General features: G+C 37.0%; 4 protein-coding genes across 4 annotated transcripts; 1 reads left to right on the forward strand and 3 right to left on the reverse strand.

Moving 5' to 3' along the window:
* Window positions 1–915: 915 nt before the first annotated feature.
* Window positions 916–7,081, forward strand: C9374_000593 (uncharacterized protein; the record flags this gene model as incomplete). Its single annotated transcript, XM_044695734.1, has 2 exons — window positions 916–1,597; window positions 1,734–7,081. The coding sequence occupies 2 exons, from the start codon at window positions 916–918 to the stop codon at window positions 7,079–7,081; spliced, it is 6,030 nt and encodes a 2,009-aa protein (XP_044552421.1).
* Window positions 7,082–7,127: 46 nt separating this feature from the next.
* C9374_000594 (uncharacterized protein) lies at window positions 7,128–10,904 on the reverse strand (the record flags this gene model as incomplete). The annotated part of the gene is made up of 1 exon (XM_044695745.1): window positions 7,128–10,904. One exon carries the CDS (start codon window positions 10,902–10,904, stop codon window positions 7,128–7,130), a length of 3,777 nt encoding a protein of 1,258 aa, XP_044552422.1.
* Window positions 10,905–11,132: 228 nt separating this feature from the next.
* On the reverse strand, window positions 11,133–11,606 carry C9374_000595 (uncharacterized protein; the record flags this gene model as incomplete). Its single annotated transcript, XM_044695756.1, has 1 exon — window positions 11,133–11,606. The coding sequence occupies one exon, from the start codon at window positions 11,604–11,606 to the stop codon at window positions 11,133–11,135; it is 474 nt and encodes a 157-aa protein (XP_044552423.1).
* A 474-nt stretch (window positions 11,607–12,080) lies between these two features.
* C9374_000596 (uncharacterized protein) lies at window positions 12,081–14,030 on the reverse strand (the record flags this gene model as incomplete). The annotated part of the gene is made up of 2 exons (XM_044695767.1): window positions 12,081–13,312; window positions 13,418–14,030. The coding sequence occupies 2 exons, from the start codon at window positions 14,028–14,030 to the stop codon at window positions 12,081–12,083; spliced, it is 1,845 nt and encodes a 614-aa protein (XP_044552424.1).
* Between the last annotated feature and the right edge of the window lie 14 nt (window positions 14,031–14,044).

Raw genomic sequence — 14,044 nt, forward strand, 5'->3', positions numbered from 1 at the left:
ATCTCTCTAGATAGCCAGCTTTCAAAATGGCTCGAATTGTTTACAATGTTTTTTTGATGATTTTCTTATTCACGCTTTCATGAATTTAAAGATTGTAGTTGCGTCTTTTGAACTTTAAGAATCATTTGTGCAAATCACACCTTTTATGAAAGTTTCAACAAGCCTTTCTTGCTAGGAACATGCCACAAACATCACTTCCAGCCACAAATCTCAATAATTATAGAATGACGCACGATGAAAAGCGCTTGATGATGTGAACCTAGTGTAGTTTCACTTTTGGTGTTCGCATGCCACACCTCTGTGAACGTTCCATTCTTCCTGCTGAGACATGGTTCTCATAAGGGAGATGTTGTCTTTGACCAAATCAAGTCCTTATCGAAACAAGAAGGTGATCTAAAATATTTGCTACATACAGGGAGAATGATAAACAATGAATACCCATCCTTCATTTGAATTTCACCTCTTGGAGTGATGAGAGGATCAAATGAAGACGATGGGTCAAACTGAACAGTATTATGCTCATAATAATAAGGAGAGAAGAAATTGTCCTTAACAAAGTGAGAAGGTTGGATGAAAGTGGCAATTTCTGCCAAACAAGAACTCAGACTATTCGCTTACATCATAGAACTGTTTCATCATATCAAGCATTTTCAATGTAAGTAACTGACGCTGAAAGGACACCGCTAGTCAAGCACCAATTTGTTGTTTTCCAAGTGGTATTAGTTAGTTGTGAAAGAGGTCAAGCAACAAAGCCAGCCCAAAATTTGTCGCACATCCTGATCAATAAAACACGAATCATTAAGGTCCACATTTCAAACTTGCTGACACCTGACACTTGATTTCAAAAATCGAAGAGATTCACATTTTCACAAAAAATTTAGCCTCACGACCCATTACACACTTACATCATCATTAATGGCTCCATGGTCTCGCTTCCCCAATGACACTCTCGGCACCGTTCTCTTCTCTCGTGCTGCTGAAGGTCGCTTCCAAATTACACTCAACAAGGGAGATCGTGTTCGATGCCATGCTAAAAAAGATGGTTGGTATTTGGTAGAATTGGAACGAACAACAACAACAACAACCATTGCTGATACATCATCGCTCACCTCGGTGATGAATGAAAATCATTCATCGTCTTCTGGTAAAATTTCTCCTCCCACTACGAATGGTAATAATACTAGTAGTAGTAGTAACTCGTCAACCACAACAACAACAACAACCAATAGTGTCAACTCATCATCCAATGGAGTCAACTCTCCGAGAAGCATTGTGAGAATTCGAGCCTCAAAATTTGGAGGAAGTAGTGGAAATTTGAATAACAACACAGACTCGTCATCATCAACAACCACATCACCAAGAGTATCACCAAGAACAACAACCATCACATCATCTAATAATAGTACTACTAGTTCCACAACAACAATAACAAGTCATGGCACTAGCTCTGCAACCTCCAATGTTTCTGCTTCGTTTATTAAGAATAATTCCAACAACGTTTCACAAAATGGAACCAATTCAGTAGTAGCAGCAGTCAATCGTCAACAACATCATGAACCTCATGTTGGAATTTATCCTGGTTCTTTTATTAAATTAGGTATGTTAGTAATAATAATATCATGGTGTGTTCAATTGAATTCGAATTAATACTTGACATTTGTGAATTTGATGGTACACTTCACATTCCAATATATTCACATCATCATCATATTGACCATCCACACACACAACAGATTCCGACACTTCAACATCAACATCAAATGTGAAAAGTAGAAAATTACCAACTTTTCAACAAGCAGTTGAATTTTCGGAGAGCCCTCTCGCTCGTGAGATTTTGCAAGTCATTAGAGAATGGTCAAGTGAATTGATTAAACTCCGTAATGAAAATATGATGGAAGAATATCATGCGGTCAAACGTCAAATGGCTATCCTTGTTGGGTTGAGAAAGAAAATCACAGATTATAACTTCCAAAAAGATGCTGATGAACAACAGAAAGAAGAAATTAATCAGCGAGTCATCAAAGTGATCGAAGAGGGTTCCAGAAAGTTAAACTTGGACTTGATTGTTCGTGTGAATGATGGTCCTCAAAAAGGTCAACGTGCCAATGAATCGAACACTGCCGTCATTGATCTTTTCAATCAATACTCTGAAGTACAAGAAAAAGAGGATCAATCCAAGAGAAATCGTAAAGTTCGAGAGGAAATGAAACAACTTCGATCTCAACACGATTCATCCAATCCATCCAACAAGAATCTCATTCAACAAGAAGAGCAGTTTAAAAAGAAGGAAAATGAATTGATTTTAAAGATTGATGAAAACTTCCCAGTGACCGATGCTCTTCAACGTGTGAGAATGAGACATGAATTACCAAGAGGAAATGTTCAATTACTCGTTAATGTTGAAGCTTGCATGTTCACATTCGGAGAAGAAGCTGAATTGTACTTTTCTGTTTACAATTATACTGAAAAGAGATACATTACTGAAGATTTTGCATTTACTGTGACATCTTTGGGAATGCCTCGTGACACTCGCTTAATCACAAATTGCAAAGCACTTTTCACAGACATTCCCGAGTCACAGTACCTTCAAGAACTATATCTTGTTGTGAAAATTTATCGTAAAGGTAAAATGCTTTTCGACATGAAAGCAAATACTAAGAAGCAATTACCAACAGCAACCATGCAAAATTTCCTCCAACAAGGACAAGGTGTAAATCCCAATATTGACGATATTGAAGAAGAGCCAAGTTATAGACGTCCGTTTTGTGGAACTCTCATGCCAATTACTCCAGAAGTCATTTCAGAACACATGATGAACGAAAAAGATTTCCAACCTGGTACTTTAATTTTATACACAACACCGAAGGAAGAATTATTTGCCAAGTTGCCTGACATTATTATTGATGGAGGTGGTCCTTTGGAAAGAATTCCACAAGATAAGGCTATTGGTGTTGGTATTTCATTGAAATTATTTAACAAACCCATTTCCAAGGTGTTGGAAGAAAATAAGGAAACACTCTCTCCCACGACACAAGTAGCTCTCACTAAATGCATCGATTTAACCATTCCTTTCCATCCTAAAGAAGAGAGAAATGATTTATACATCACCATGATGAGAGGAAAATTCACAGAAACTCGTAATATCAAGTTATTAGCAAAGATTTATTCGAACTCTGTCAAACAAAGTTTGCCCTGTATTGACAGATATAGTTGTCTCTATAAGACACCATTCACACATTATCATAGCTCCATTTTGTATCACGTTCCAAATCCTACATGGAATGATACCATGAAAATTAGTTTGACACCCGATCAAATTCTCAATTCTGTTCTAGTGATTATTCTTTCCAATTGCACTGCAAAGAAGAAACAATTGACTGAAAAATTTGGTGTTGCGTTCATGAGTATTAAGGATGATATTGGTATTGTCACAAAGGGTGAAAACGACACTGGTGTTGTCCATCTTCCAGTTTACAAGTACGTGAAAGATATGGAAAAGACTATCATGGATTATGTTAGTTCTCCATCTAAATTGATTTCAACAAAAGACGTCATTGCAGTGAGAGTCAAGTTATCTTCAACCATCATGTCACAAGACCCAACTCTGGACACATTCATTCGATGGGAAACTAAACAATATCCTGCACGATTAATTCTTGACAACTTTGACAAATTGCCATTATCAACTGTTGCTCCATATTGCAAAGTTGTTTGTAACACATTATTTGACATTTTATCAAGAAAGAAAGATGAAGAGACTTCTAGAGCTGTATTTAACACAGTACTTTCTCTTGCAAACAAGTTGAGATTACCAGAAAATGAAAAGTATTTGGACATGTTCAAAGACTACATTACCGATTGCTTTGAACATTCAGATCCAACCATTCACAAATGCTTTTTGGAATGTTTGAGTACTAATTTAGATAGTTTACAAGACATGAAAGAGTCGGAACAAGAGTCAGGAGAACAGTCCAGTATTACGCTCCTTAAAGAAACTCTTATTGGATTCCCACTGGTTTTACTCTTCCTCACTAAAAATAGAAGAAATTATGAGAATGAAAAATTGAAGGGTGGTATGACCAATGATGAATATTTCAAATCTGTGAAAGAGGTATTTGAAAAGATCAGTAAGGTTATTTCTGTTACAAGTTCTCAAAAACTTTTTGATGCTCAAGATACTGTTCTCAAAATGCTTTCTCCATTCTTCTTCCATGTCACTGAAGAGTTTCCTTCATGCAAAAGGAAAGACATTGCAGCACTCATTAAGGACTTTATTGAAGCAATTCCAAATACTGGACGTTTGGCAACTGTTGAAGGTAAATTAGGACTTGTCAGACAATGTTGTTCTTCAGAATTAATGAAATCTCGTGAAACAAGAGCAACAATTCTTCCAATGATTCTCAATCAAGTAGAAAAACAAAGAGTCGTTTCCAATTCTTTGAGTCGACGTGTTTGTTCAGGAATTTTAGCAGATGCATTAGCAACCATTCAACGAGCGCTCATTCAAAGAGTGGAAGGTTACAGCGATGTGAAAAAAGATATCTATTTATTCCTTTCAAAATTGCCATACATTCGAGTCATATTTAATGAACTCACAAGAGAAAGTCAAGAGGCAGAACAACGAATTTCAAGATTTGGCAAACGTGACGATTTGGAATCTTTCCAAGAACAACGAGAATATGAAAGAATTCAACAAACTCGTGCTCAACTCTTCTCCGTTGTTCTCTGTATTTTATATCTCACTGACTTTGACATGATTAATGACTACTTCCAACGAGATTTCACAGAAGAGGAAAAACTTCTCATTCAACAATACAAGGATGAAGAAATTCAAGAATTAACACAAGACAAAACTCAAGGAGGTCTCATGAAAAAACGTGTGCTTCCAACCAAGGATGATCCATCGGCCAAAGTTCGAACCAAACGTGTACTTGACATTTTCGAATTAATTGAATCCATGATTGATGATCCACCCATTCCAGAATATTGGATTGCATTCAACGTCTTTTCATTCCATACTTCCATGAAAACGATTCAAATCTTTTCTGAATACTTACAGAAACATCATGTGAAAAGTTTCGACTCCAAGTTATGGAATCGACTCTTTGATTTGTATTATCGATTTGCATTGTGTCCTCGATTGCAAATTGAAAAATTCTCCCTCTCCAAACAAACCAAATTTAATTTACATGGTGATTTGAGAGTGGATTGTGTCATGTTATTCAGAAAGATTTTTGAAAGTTTATCTCAAGACCATCAATATTACTTTGTACCAGATTTAATTGATCGAGTATTGAGACTTGCAGCATCCATTCCAAAACAAGAAATCTACATTCAAACTCTCAATATTTATTACAACATTTTGAAACTAGAATTCCAATCAGAAAAGAGTTTGAAACACACTCAAGGTCTCACTGCTGTCGTTTTTGACGAATTTATTGTCAATGACAAACTCGTTGATGATAAATTCAAAGAATTCTTTGTTGAAGTTCTTGACGAACGTTTCGATAAGGATGAATTACTCAAAACAGAAGGTAAACAATTCATGAATCAAACGAAACGATTTATGGAACTTGTCGCTTCTGTGAAAAGATTCACAGACGATCAAGAAGATCAAAAAACAAGTGCTCTCCTTCGTGTCATGCAATACGTTGCCACCACTCAACAAGAAGAAATTTATTTCAAATACATTCACATGCTCGCCAAAATTCATGAAAATAATTCAAATTTTGTCGAAGCAGGAATGGCCCTATTGAAACACGCTGAAAAATTATCCTTCCTACTCAATGCCAATACCTTACAAAACAAAGTATTACCTGCTCTGTCTGCAGAATATCCTGAAGAATTTGAATTTCGACGAAAGGAAAAACTCTATTTACAAGCCATGAAATATTTCGATTTAGGTAAGGATTGGGAACGTGCCATCAAACTCTCTCGTGAACTTGCTCCCATCTACGAGTCGAAAACGTTTGAGTACAAGAAATTGTCCGATCTCATGCGTTCACAGGGAGAGTGGTTCCAAAAAATTTTCGAACAAAAACGATTCTTTGCTTCGTATTTCTTTGTAGGATATTATGGAAAAGGTTTTGAACCTTATGGATTGCAAAATAAGGAATATATTTATAGAGGAAATGAAGCAGAGAGATTGGTGGATTTCACAGATCGAATTACAAAACGTTTTCCAAATGCGGAATTGATTAAACCTCTGGAAGATGCACCTGAAGAGAAGAAACAAGCAGAAGGACAATATATTCGAATTATTACTGTATATCCTTCTTCATATAAGGATGTTGAAACGAAATGCACAAGTGTGGCACGTGAAATGAATGTTTCAAAGAATATTACTTCGTATGAATCCTTTAATGACATTCGAATTTTCAAATTAGGAAAAACCTATCGAGGACATCCTGATGACAAGAAGATGAATGAGATTCGAGATTTGTATACAGAATTTACATTCTTTATTATTGATAGCAATAAGGAATCGGTAAATGATCAATTGAGAAGAAGTTTCATCAAACCCATTTCACAACTCAATGATGACATTCATCACGATAAGGATTTGAATGTGGAAATTGTCATGACTGGTGACTCATTCCCAACAGTTGTGAGAAGAAAACCAATCATTTCTCGTAAACAAGTCATTTTGAATCCAATTGAAAATGCTATCAAAAATATTGAAGATAAGAATGTCGATTTGAATGAACTTGTGTTGAATCATATGGTGGACACTAAGCCAGATACCAAGCAATTATCCATGTCTTTGAATGGTACCATCGATGCTGCTGTTCATGGTGGTATTAACAAGTATATTAGTGCTTTCTTTGTTGAGGATTGGATTAAAGAAAATCCAGATCAACTGCCAAATGTCAAGAGGTTGCAAAAGGCACTAGGAGATCAGCTGCAAGTTTTGGAGAGGGGTTTGGAAATGTACAGAAAGTTTGGAAGTGCTCAAACCAAGGCACACGTTGATCACTTGTCTGTCATGCATAACAACATGAAGGAACAATTAGCAGAGATTCTCAGTTTTGACTTTAAATCTTATTTGGGAGCAGAAAAACGAAAGAGTGTGGTTCGTTAGAATTCCAGAATTGTTGGCAATTAAAAAACTATTTTTATTGAACTTTTTAGTTCTTTCGAGATTTGAAAGTCAATCGCAACGACAAACTGCTCAAGAGAACACTCAAACTCGAAAGCATCATGAGCATGGATGACAGATAAGGGGGCAAAACAATACCATAAAATGGCCACAACACACCACATGCCAATGGAATCATGATCATATTGTATCCAAGAGAAAGGAAGTGATTCAATCGAATTCTAGAAAAAGTTTTGTGAGACAACTCAATAGTTGTAACAACATCTCTCAAATCTGAATTAAGCAAAATGATATCTGAACTCTTAATTGCAATGTCTGTACCATCTCCAATGGCAATACCAATATCTGCTGCTGATAGTGATGGAGAATCATTAATACCATCTCCAACCATTGCGACTGTATGTCCTTGTTTTTTAAGTAATTCAATATATTGACACTTTTCAGAAGGAGTCTTATCATAGAGATAATCCAACTTGTTAGAACCCAAATGAGAGACACATTGCTGTACTGCTTGCTTGTTGTCACCACTCATAATCACACATTTGATATTAAAGTCCTCTGTTAAAGTTCTAATGACCTCAGCAGCTTCAGGTTTCAATTCATCATACAATGCAATATATCCAATTAAAACATTATTGACAGCACAAAATACCACTGTACAGCCCTTTTTCAAGAGCTTTTTGGTATTTGTAAATTTGGTATCTTTGGTGTTTTCAACAATGACTCCTTCCTGACTCAAGAATGAGGCTTTTCCAATCAATACTGTTTGCTGTTTGTTGTCTCTCTTGTTTGTGAAAACATATTTCAAACCTTTTCCTCCAACAATGTTCAAACTTGTGTCCATATGCTCAAACGAGTGTTCAATCTTGGGTGAAAAATGGGTGACAATAGCTTCCGCCAAAGGATGTTCACTGGCTCTTTCAGCTCCAACAATCATTTCAAAAAAGTCTTGCTCATCAATGCACACTTTTGAAGCATCCTCATGGAAAAATCCATAATCAATCACTGAGGCCTTTCCGTTGGTAATTGTTCCAGTTTTGTCAAAACAAATACAGTCTACTTTGTGTGCAATTTCTAATGGGAGACCACCTAAAATTAAAATTCCATTGGCAGCACCAATTCCTGTTGCAACCATGACTGCAGTTGGAGTGGCTAATCCAAGAGCACAAGGACATGCAATTGAGAGAACGGACATGGAGAAGATCAAAGCAAATAGTACCGAATCTAATCGATTGGTTCCATTATTGATAAATCCCAAAGTTGAAGAGAAATACCAAATTCCAAAAGTAATTAGAGATAACACAATGACTGCAGGAACAAACACTCGCGAAATGGAGTCAGCAAATTGTTGAATTGGTGCCTTGTTGTGTTGAGCTTGTTGCACCAGTGTAATGATTTGACCCAATACACTTTCCTGTCCTGTCTTGGTCACTTTCACAATAATGACTCCACCAGCAGCAGATTCAGTTCCAGAAGAAAATTGCTCATTGACAGTACCTCCAAATACTTTGGAGCCCTTCTTCTTGAAAATTCTTTTGGATTCTCCAGTCAACATGCTCTCATTAACAAAGCATTGTCCCAAGACAATAACGCCGTCACAAGGAATGGTGTGACCACATTTAACCATAACATAATCACCAACAGATATTTCCTCGACGAATACTTCTCTTGTGAGAGAGCTAAATGTCAAATTTTCTTCTTTGGTTTGTTCGTCAATTAAATTGGCTTTTGCAGGTTGTAATTGTGAAAGAGCTGATAATGACTCTGTAGTCTTTTTCTTGGCAATTGACTCGAGAAATTTGCCTAAATTTTGGAACATCAGCACCATGACACAAGTTTCAAATAAATAGGAAGGGAATTTTGAGACTGCTTGGCCAATAACGCCATACATCTCCAAGGTTGTAGTAAAAAGCAAAGCAACAGAATACAAGAACGCAGCATTAGTGCTGAGTGAAATTAGAACGTTCATGTCTGCATAAAAATTTCGTAGTACTTTCATAGCCTGTACATGATAGTGCCATCCTGTCACAAAGTGAACGACGGCAGTCAAAATCATACATCCATAATTTACAAGTAAATAATTAAGCTTATCTTTGGGCGAATAATTATATCTCACTTTGTACAACTCGTAGCCTGAATAATTTCGTTTGTTAGCAATGGTAAGTATAACTACAGGAATAGTAAATAGTAAAGAAATGATAAATCGGATCTTCCACACATTGATTGTGTGTTGTACTTTTTCCGAATTCTCTTTCTCTGCATGATGATGTTGCTTCCTCTTTGATTGTTGTTTCAAAGAGGCCTGAAATCCAATTGATTCAATTGTTTCCACAATTTGTTGACTCGAAAGTTCTGAACTATTATATGTGACACTTGCTGAGTTTGTCATTAGAGAAACCGAAGCTTTCAAAATTCCTTTTGTGCTGTTCAGAGAATTTTCTACTTTTCCGACACATGAAGAGCAATGCATTCCCATTACATCGAGTTCAATGGTTTGTTCTCCATTCATGGCTTCCATTTCAAATTCGTCATCAAAATCGGAGGTCATCTTCTTTCTCTCGGAGGATGATTCATTGCCAAGAAGAGTCCACAACGATGTCCAAAATGAAGGCTTTTCCGACCGATCACTGTCCTCTTCCTCCTCATTTTCGTTCAATAATAACCTCGAAGATATATTGGTTGTATCCTCATCTTCATTCATATCCAAATCAATTTCCTCATGTTCTTCTCGAGGAGAAGACACTTCCAAAGAAGATAATCGATTCGGATTTGATACAGGCATTGTCGATGTGGATGATGATGAACAAGACAATCCCGAAGGTTCCAAACGAGTGATACTGGCACAATTATTTTTTGAAAGGCTTTGCAAGAGTCGTTGTGGGGTGGCCTCTTGTTGGAGTCGGAAACAAATTTCAACATCCAATAATGGAGGAGATGTGTGGTGGTTGCTTTGGTGTGGTGGTTGTTCCGTTGGTTTTTTGTTGCATAAAAGTAGGAACCAGGAGGAGGAGGTTGAGGTTGGAATAATTTCCTCAATCAGAAGCCAGTCCATTCCGAATAATAATTTGGAAATTTCATCCTGATGATGGTGCTGGGTCAAGTTCAACAATGAAGAATGATGGACCGGTGAGGTGTGAAGTGAAGTTGATGCTGTTGTTGTTGAATAAGCTCGAATTTCAAACGGAATAAAACTTGTGTGTTGTTTGATATGATTCAAGATGCTCTCAAGTTGTTCATCATAGAGCTCGGAAATACTTTTTCCGTCATGATGATTGAAGAGAAGGGACCTCTCTACCACACATACAAGTCGCTTCTTTTCCAAATCTACATGATGATGATACTTTCGGACCACTTGCTCATGGTTGGCTTGTTGTTCTTCATGATGATTGAATCGTTCTGTAAGATAGTCCTGAAACAACCGACTGACCAAACTGGAACAACTACCACATCTCATTCCTTCAATGCGTACCTGAAAGATGACCCATGAGTCAAGACCTTGTTGTTGCGTTGATGATATTGAATAATCATTCAAATCCACCACTAGAGCTGAAGAAGACTGTTCCTTGTTGTTATGATGAATCAAGTCTTCCAAACATCCCGACCATAACCAACGTTGTAATACCTCCTGTTGTTGCTTTTCATCATCCACTCGATGGTTGTCTTCTCCTCTCGTTGTTGTCAACGATGATGATGAGAACAACAATAACATGGGACGAAATCGTTCATAGAAAAATCTAGAATCTTGTCCGTTGTGCTGTTGCGGAGTGGACGAAGGGGATGAGGACGGATAATACTGTGCACACATGATGGCCACGCGTGTCAGAGGTGTTGTTGTGAGGTGTTTTCTTTTGTGATCCGATTTCAATATATTTTGAATTGTTGATGTTTGAAGGGTGGTTGAGGATTGGAAAGAAATTTGATGGCAGTGTGAATGGATTTGGTAACTGATCTGGAATGAATAGTGAATCTCTAAGGCTTCTCTATGACTTGTGTATATTGTTGTTGTAGAGTTTATTTACAATAGACTTTGGGTTCAAGAATGTTTAGTGTGTTCTTTCATAATAGCCAAACATCTCTCAATCATGGGTCCCTCTTCAAGATCATTCTTTGAAGAAGCATGATGAGTCACAAAGATTCCATTCAACTTGTCCTTGACTGTCTTACTGGTTGCAGCGACTTGGAATTTCTCTTTCACTGACACTTTACTTGGACACCAAACGATAAAGATAATCTTACTTCTCAAACCTTCAGAGGCAGTATCAGGTAAACTTGAAGAAGCAGGTTTCTCGAAATGCAAATGATAGCAAATGTAACGAGTATGGTCATTGGGAAGTTTTTCAGATAATTCTTCCAAGGAGGTTGCATTGGAGAGTTCTTCATCGATTTGCATTCCCTTTTCCTTCATTTCAAGAACGAGCATTTTGTGATCCTTGTAGGAACCTTTACCCATCTTCATGCTTTGGAAGGCTTGAATGATGGAATCATCAACATTGGTTTGGAGCATCATCTTGTTGTTGTGTTTGTAGTTGTAATGAGTATTCAATTCAGCTCTTGCAATTGAATGTTGCTTTTTGTTTTTTAAATGATTGTTTTTGTTGTTGAGAGTCCATGGAGAGAACGAGAATGAACGTATTTATAGTGTTTTTGAAATGCTCGTTTAAAGTTCAAATGCAAATTGTAGTTGTGATGTATGATCAGTTTGAAAGATAGGTGGTGCAGTAACCAATCGAAATCGTTCTTGTTTGATGGATATGCGGAATAATTTTGAAAGATAGGTGGTGAACAAGGAACATACCACGTGGGTTTTCTTCAAGGTTCAATTCATGTGAGCGTACGGTAGATGAACGTTTTGTATACCTCCGAAGCTCATCAGTGATCGTGTGTTGCTATTATCAGTGATAAAAACAACAAAGCGTTCGAAGGTGAAAATCACACTTTTATTCTCAAATTTACAGATCACCATCCTTTTTCAAATCATACCTTACAATCGACTTCTCTTCTCTGCTGGTGTCTTGTATCCATCACTTTCATTGGCAATTAAATAATCTACAGCTTGAATTTGCTTGATTTGCTCAATCTTCTCTTGACTTGGAAGAATGACCAATGGTGTATGATCTTCAACAAATAATTTTAGAATTTGAACATTCTTGTGTGAATTCTTGACAATACAATGTTCCAATAAGAGTGCAGCAATTTGAACGTGAGCGATGGAGAAGGCCAATTCTCTTGCAAAGGTTGTCACCACTGCTTGATTGGTGTGATTATTCTTCAAATAGTGTTGAATTTCTGAGAGTGCATGTGAAATTGTTTTTGCAACTTGTGAAACGTTGGAAGAAGTTGGAGAATTGACCACTGAATTAATATGATCACAAAATGCTTTGAATGCTTCTTGTCCTGTTTTTGGATGTAATAAAACTCTGAGAACATCCAACGAAAGAATATTAGTCGTTCCTTCCCACAATGCAAGAACTTGAGCATCTCTCAATAATCTTGGAATTCCTGTGTCTTCAATGTAACCCATTCCACCAATCATTTCTAAACCTTCGCTGACGACTTGAATGGCTTTCTTTCCAGTGTACAATTTGATGATTGGTGTGAAGAGACGAAGCAAATGCGATTCAGCTGCTGTTGCAATTCCACTCTCTTCACGACCCATCATTCTGACAACATCCATAACGAAATGTAAACATCCAGTGGTTTCTGTGACCATCTTTGACAAGTGTCTTAAATGAAGTGAATTGTGTGACAAGAGTTGACCTCTATTGACAGTTCTATTGGTAGAAAAGTCTTGAGCAATGCTAATCATTCTTCTCATTTTAGCAACAGAGCAAGTGGCATTGTAAATACGAGTAGTGTTCATCATGATGGAAATGTATTTGACTCCTTCTCCTCTTGGACTGACAAGTGTTGCTTTTGCTCCCTTGATTTCAATTTCAGCAGTTGGTAATGCCTTTGTTCCAAGCTTGTTTTTCAACTTGTGAATGACAAGACCATTCAATTTCTGTGTCTTTTCATCTCTCATCTTGACAAGGAATAGTGACACTTGATCATCGATTTTTCCTGTTTTTTCACATTTAATTTTTGCCAAAGCAAGAGTCATTTGCGAGTCAGTGGCACTTGTGAACCATTTGAAACCATCCAGAGTGTAATCAAAATCTTTGACATGTGTAGCAACAGTTTCTGTTCCTGACACGTCACTTCCACCCTTTTTTTCTTTGTGAATGACAAGCATAAAGTGATATTGGCAGTTGTCGATCGGATGGTGCGTGATGATTGTAATTAATAGTACACTACTATTTGTTTTCAAAGACTACTCACCAGTCATCCATTGTCCACTTGTCCAAAACATCTTTGGATCTCTTGAAATTAAATGATTTTTACATTCTGCAAACAATTTCAATCGTTCCACTTCAGCTTGAGTCTTTCCAGGTGGTAAAGTCTTCAACATGTACTCCATCAATCTTGCAGCAGCATCTCCCATTGCCAAAGGACAAGTAAAAACACTTGAACTTGGATCAAATAAATACAATTTCGCAAATTGATACAATCGATGCAATCCGTGTTCTCCTAACTGATCTCTTTCATAACCCAATGCAACTATTCCTTCCCGAGCACTAATTTCATTTAATTGTTTCCAAGCAGGATGTAATTCAATATGATCAATTCTATTTTGCCAAGCATCATATTGAAACAATTGTGGTTGATGTCTTTCTGCTAAATCAGAAATTTTCCAAATAGAAGAAGTCACTTGTTCTCCGAAATGAGTCAAATCTTGTTTGATTTGAGTTTTAGTCGATTCCGAAAGAGAAGGAAGAACATGGCTCGAAAAGATGTGCTTGTCGAGAATTTCCTGAAGGGCAGTGTCTTCGAGAAACGCATTGCCAAGCGTTGGTGGAGAGATGGTGTGCGTGGTGATCGAGACTGTTGACATTTTTTTTTGTAATT

Source organism: Naegleria lovaniensis (genome assembly GCF_003324165.1).
Source record: "Naegleria lovaniensis strain ATCC 30569 chromosome Unknown tig010, whole genome shotgun sequence".
NCBI lineage: Eukaryota > Heterolobosea > Eutetramitea > Acrasida > Naegleriidae > Naegleria > Naegleria lovaniensis.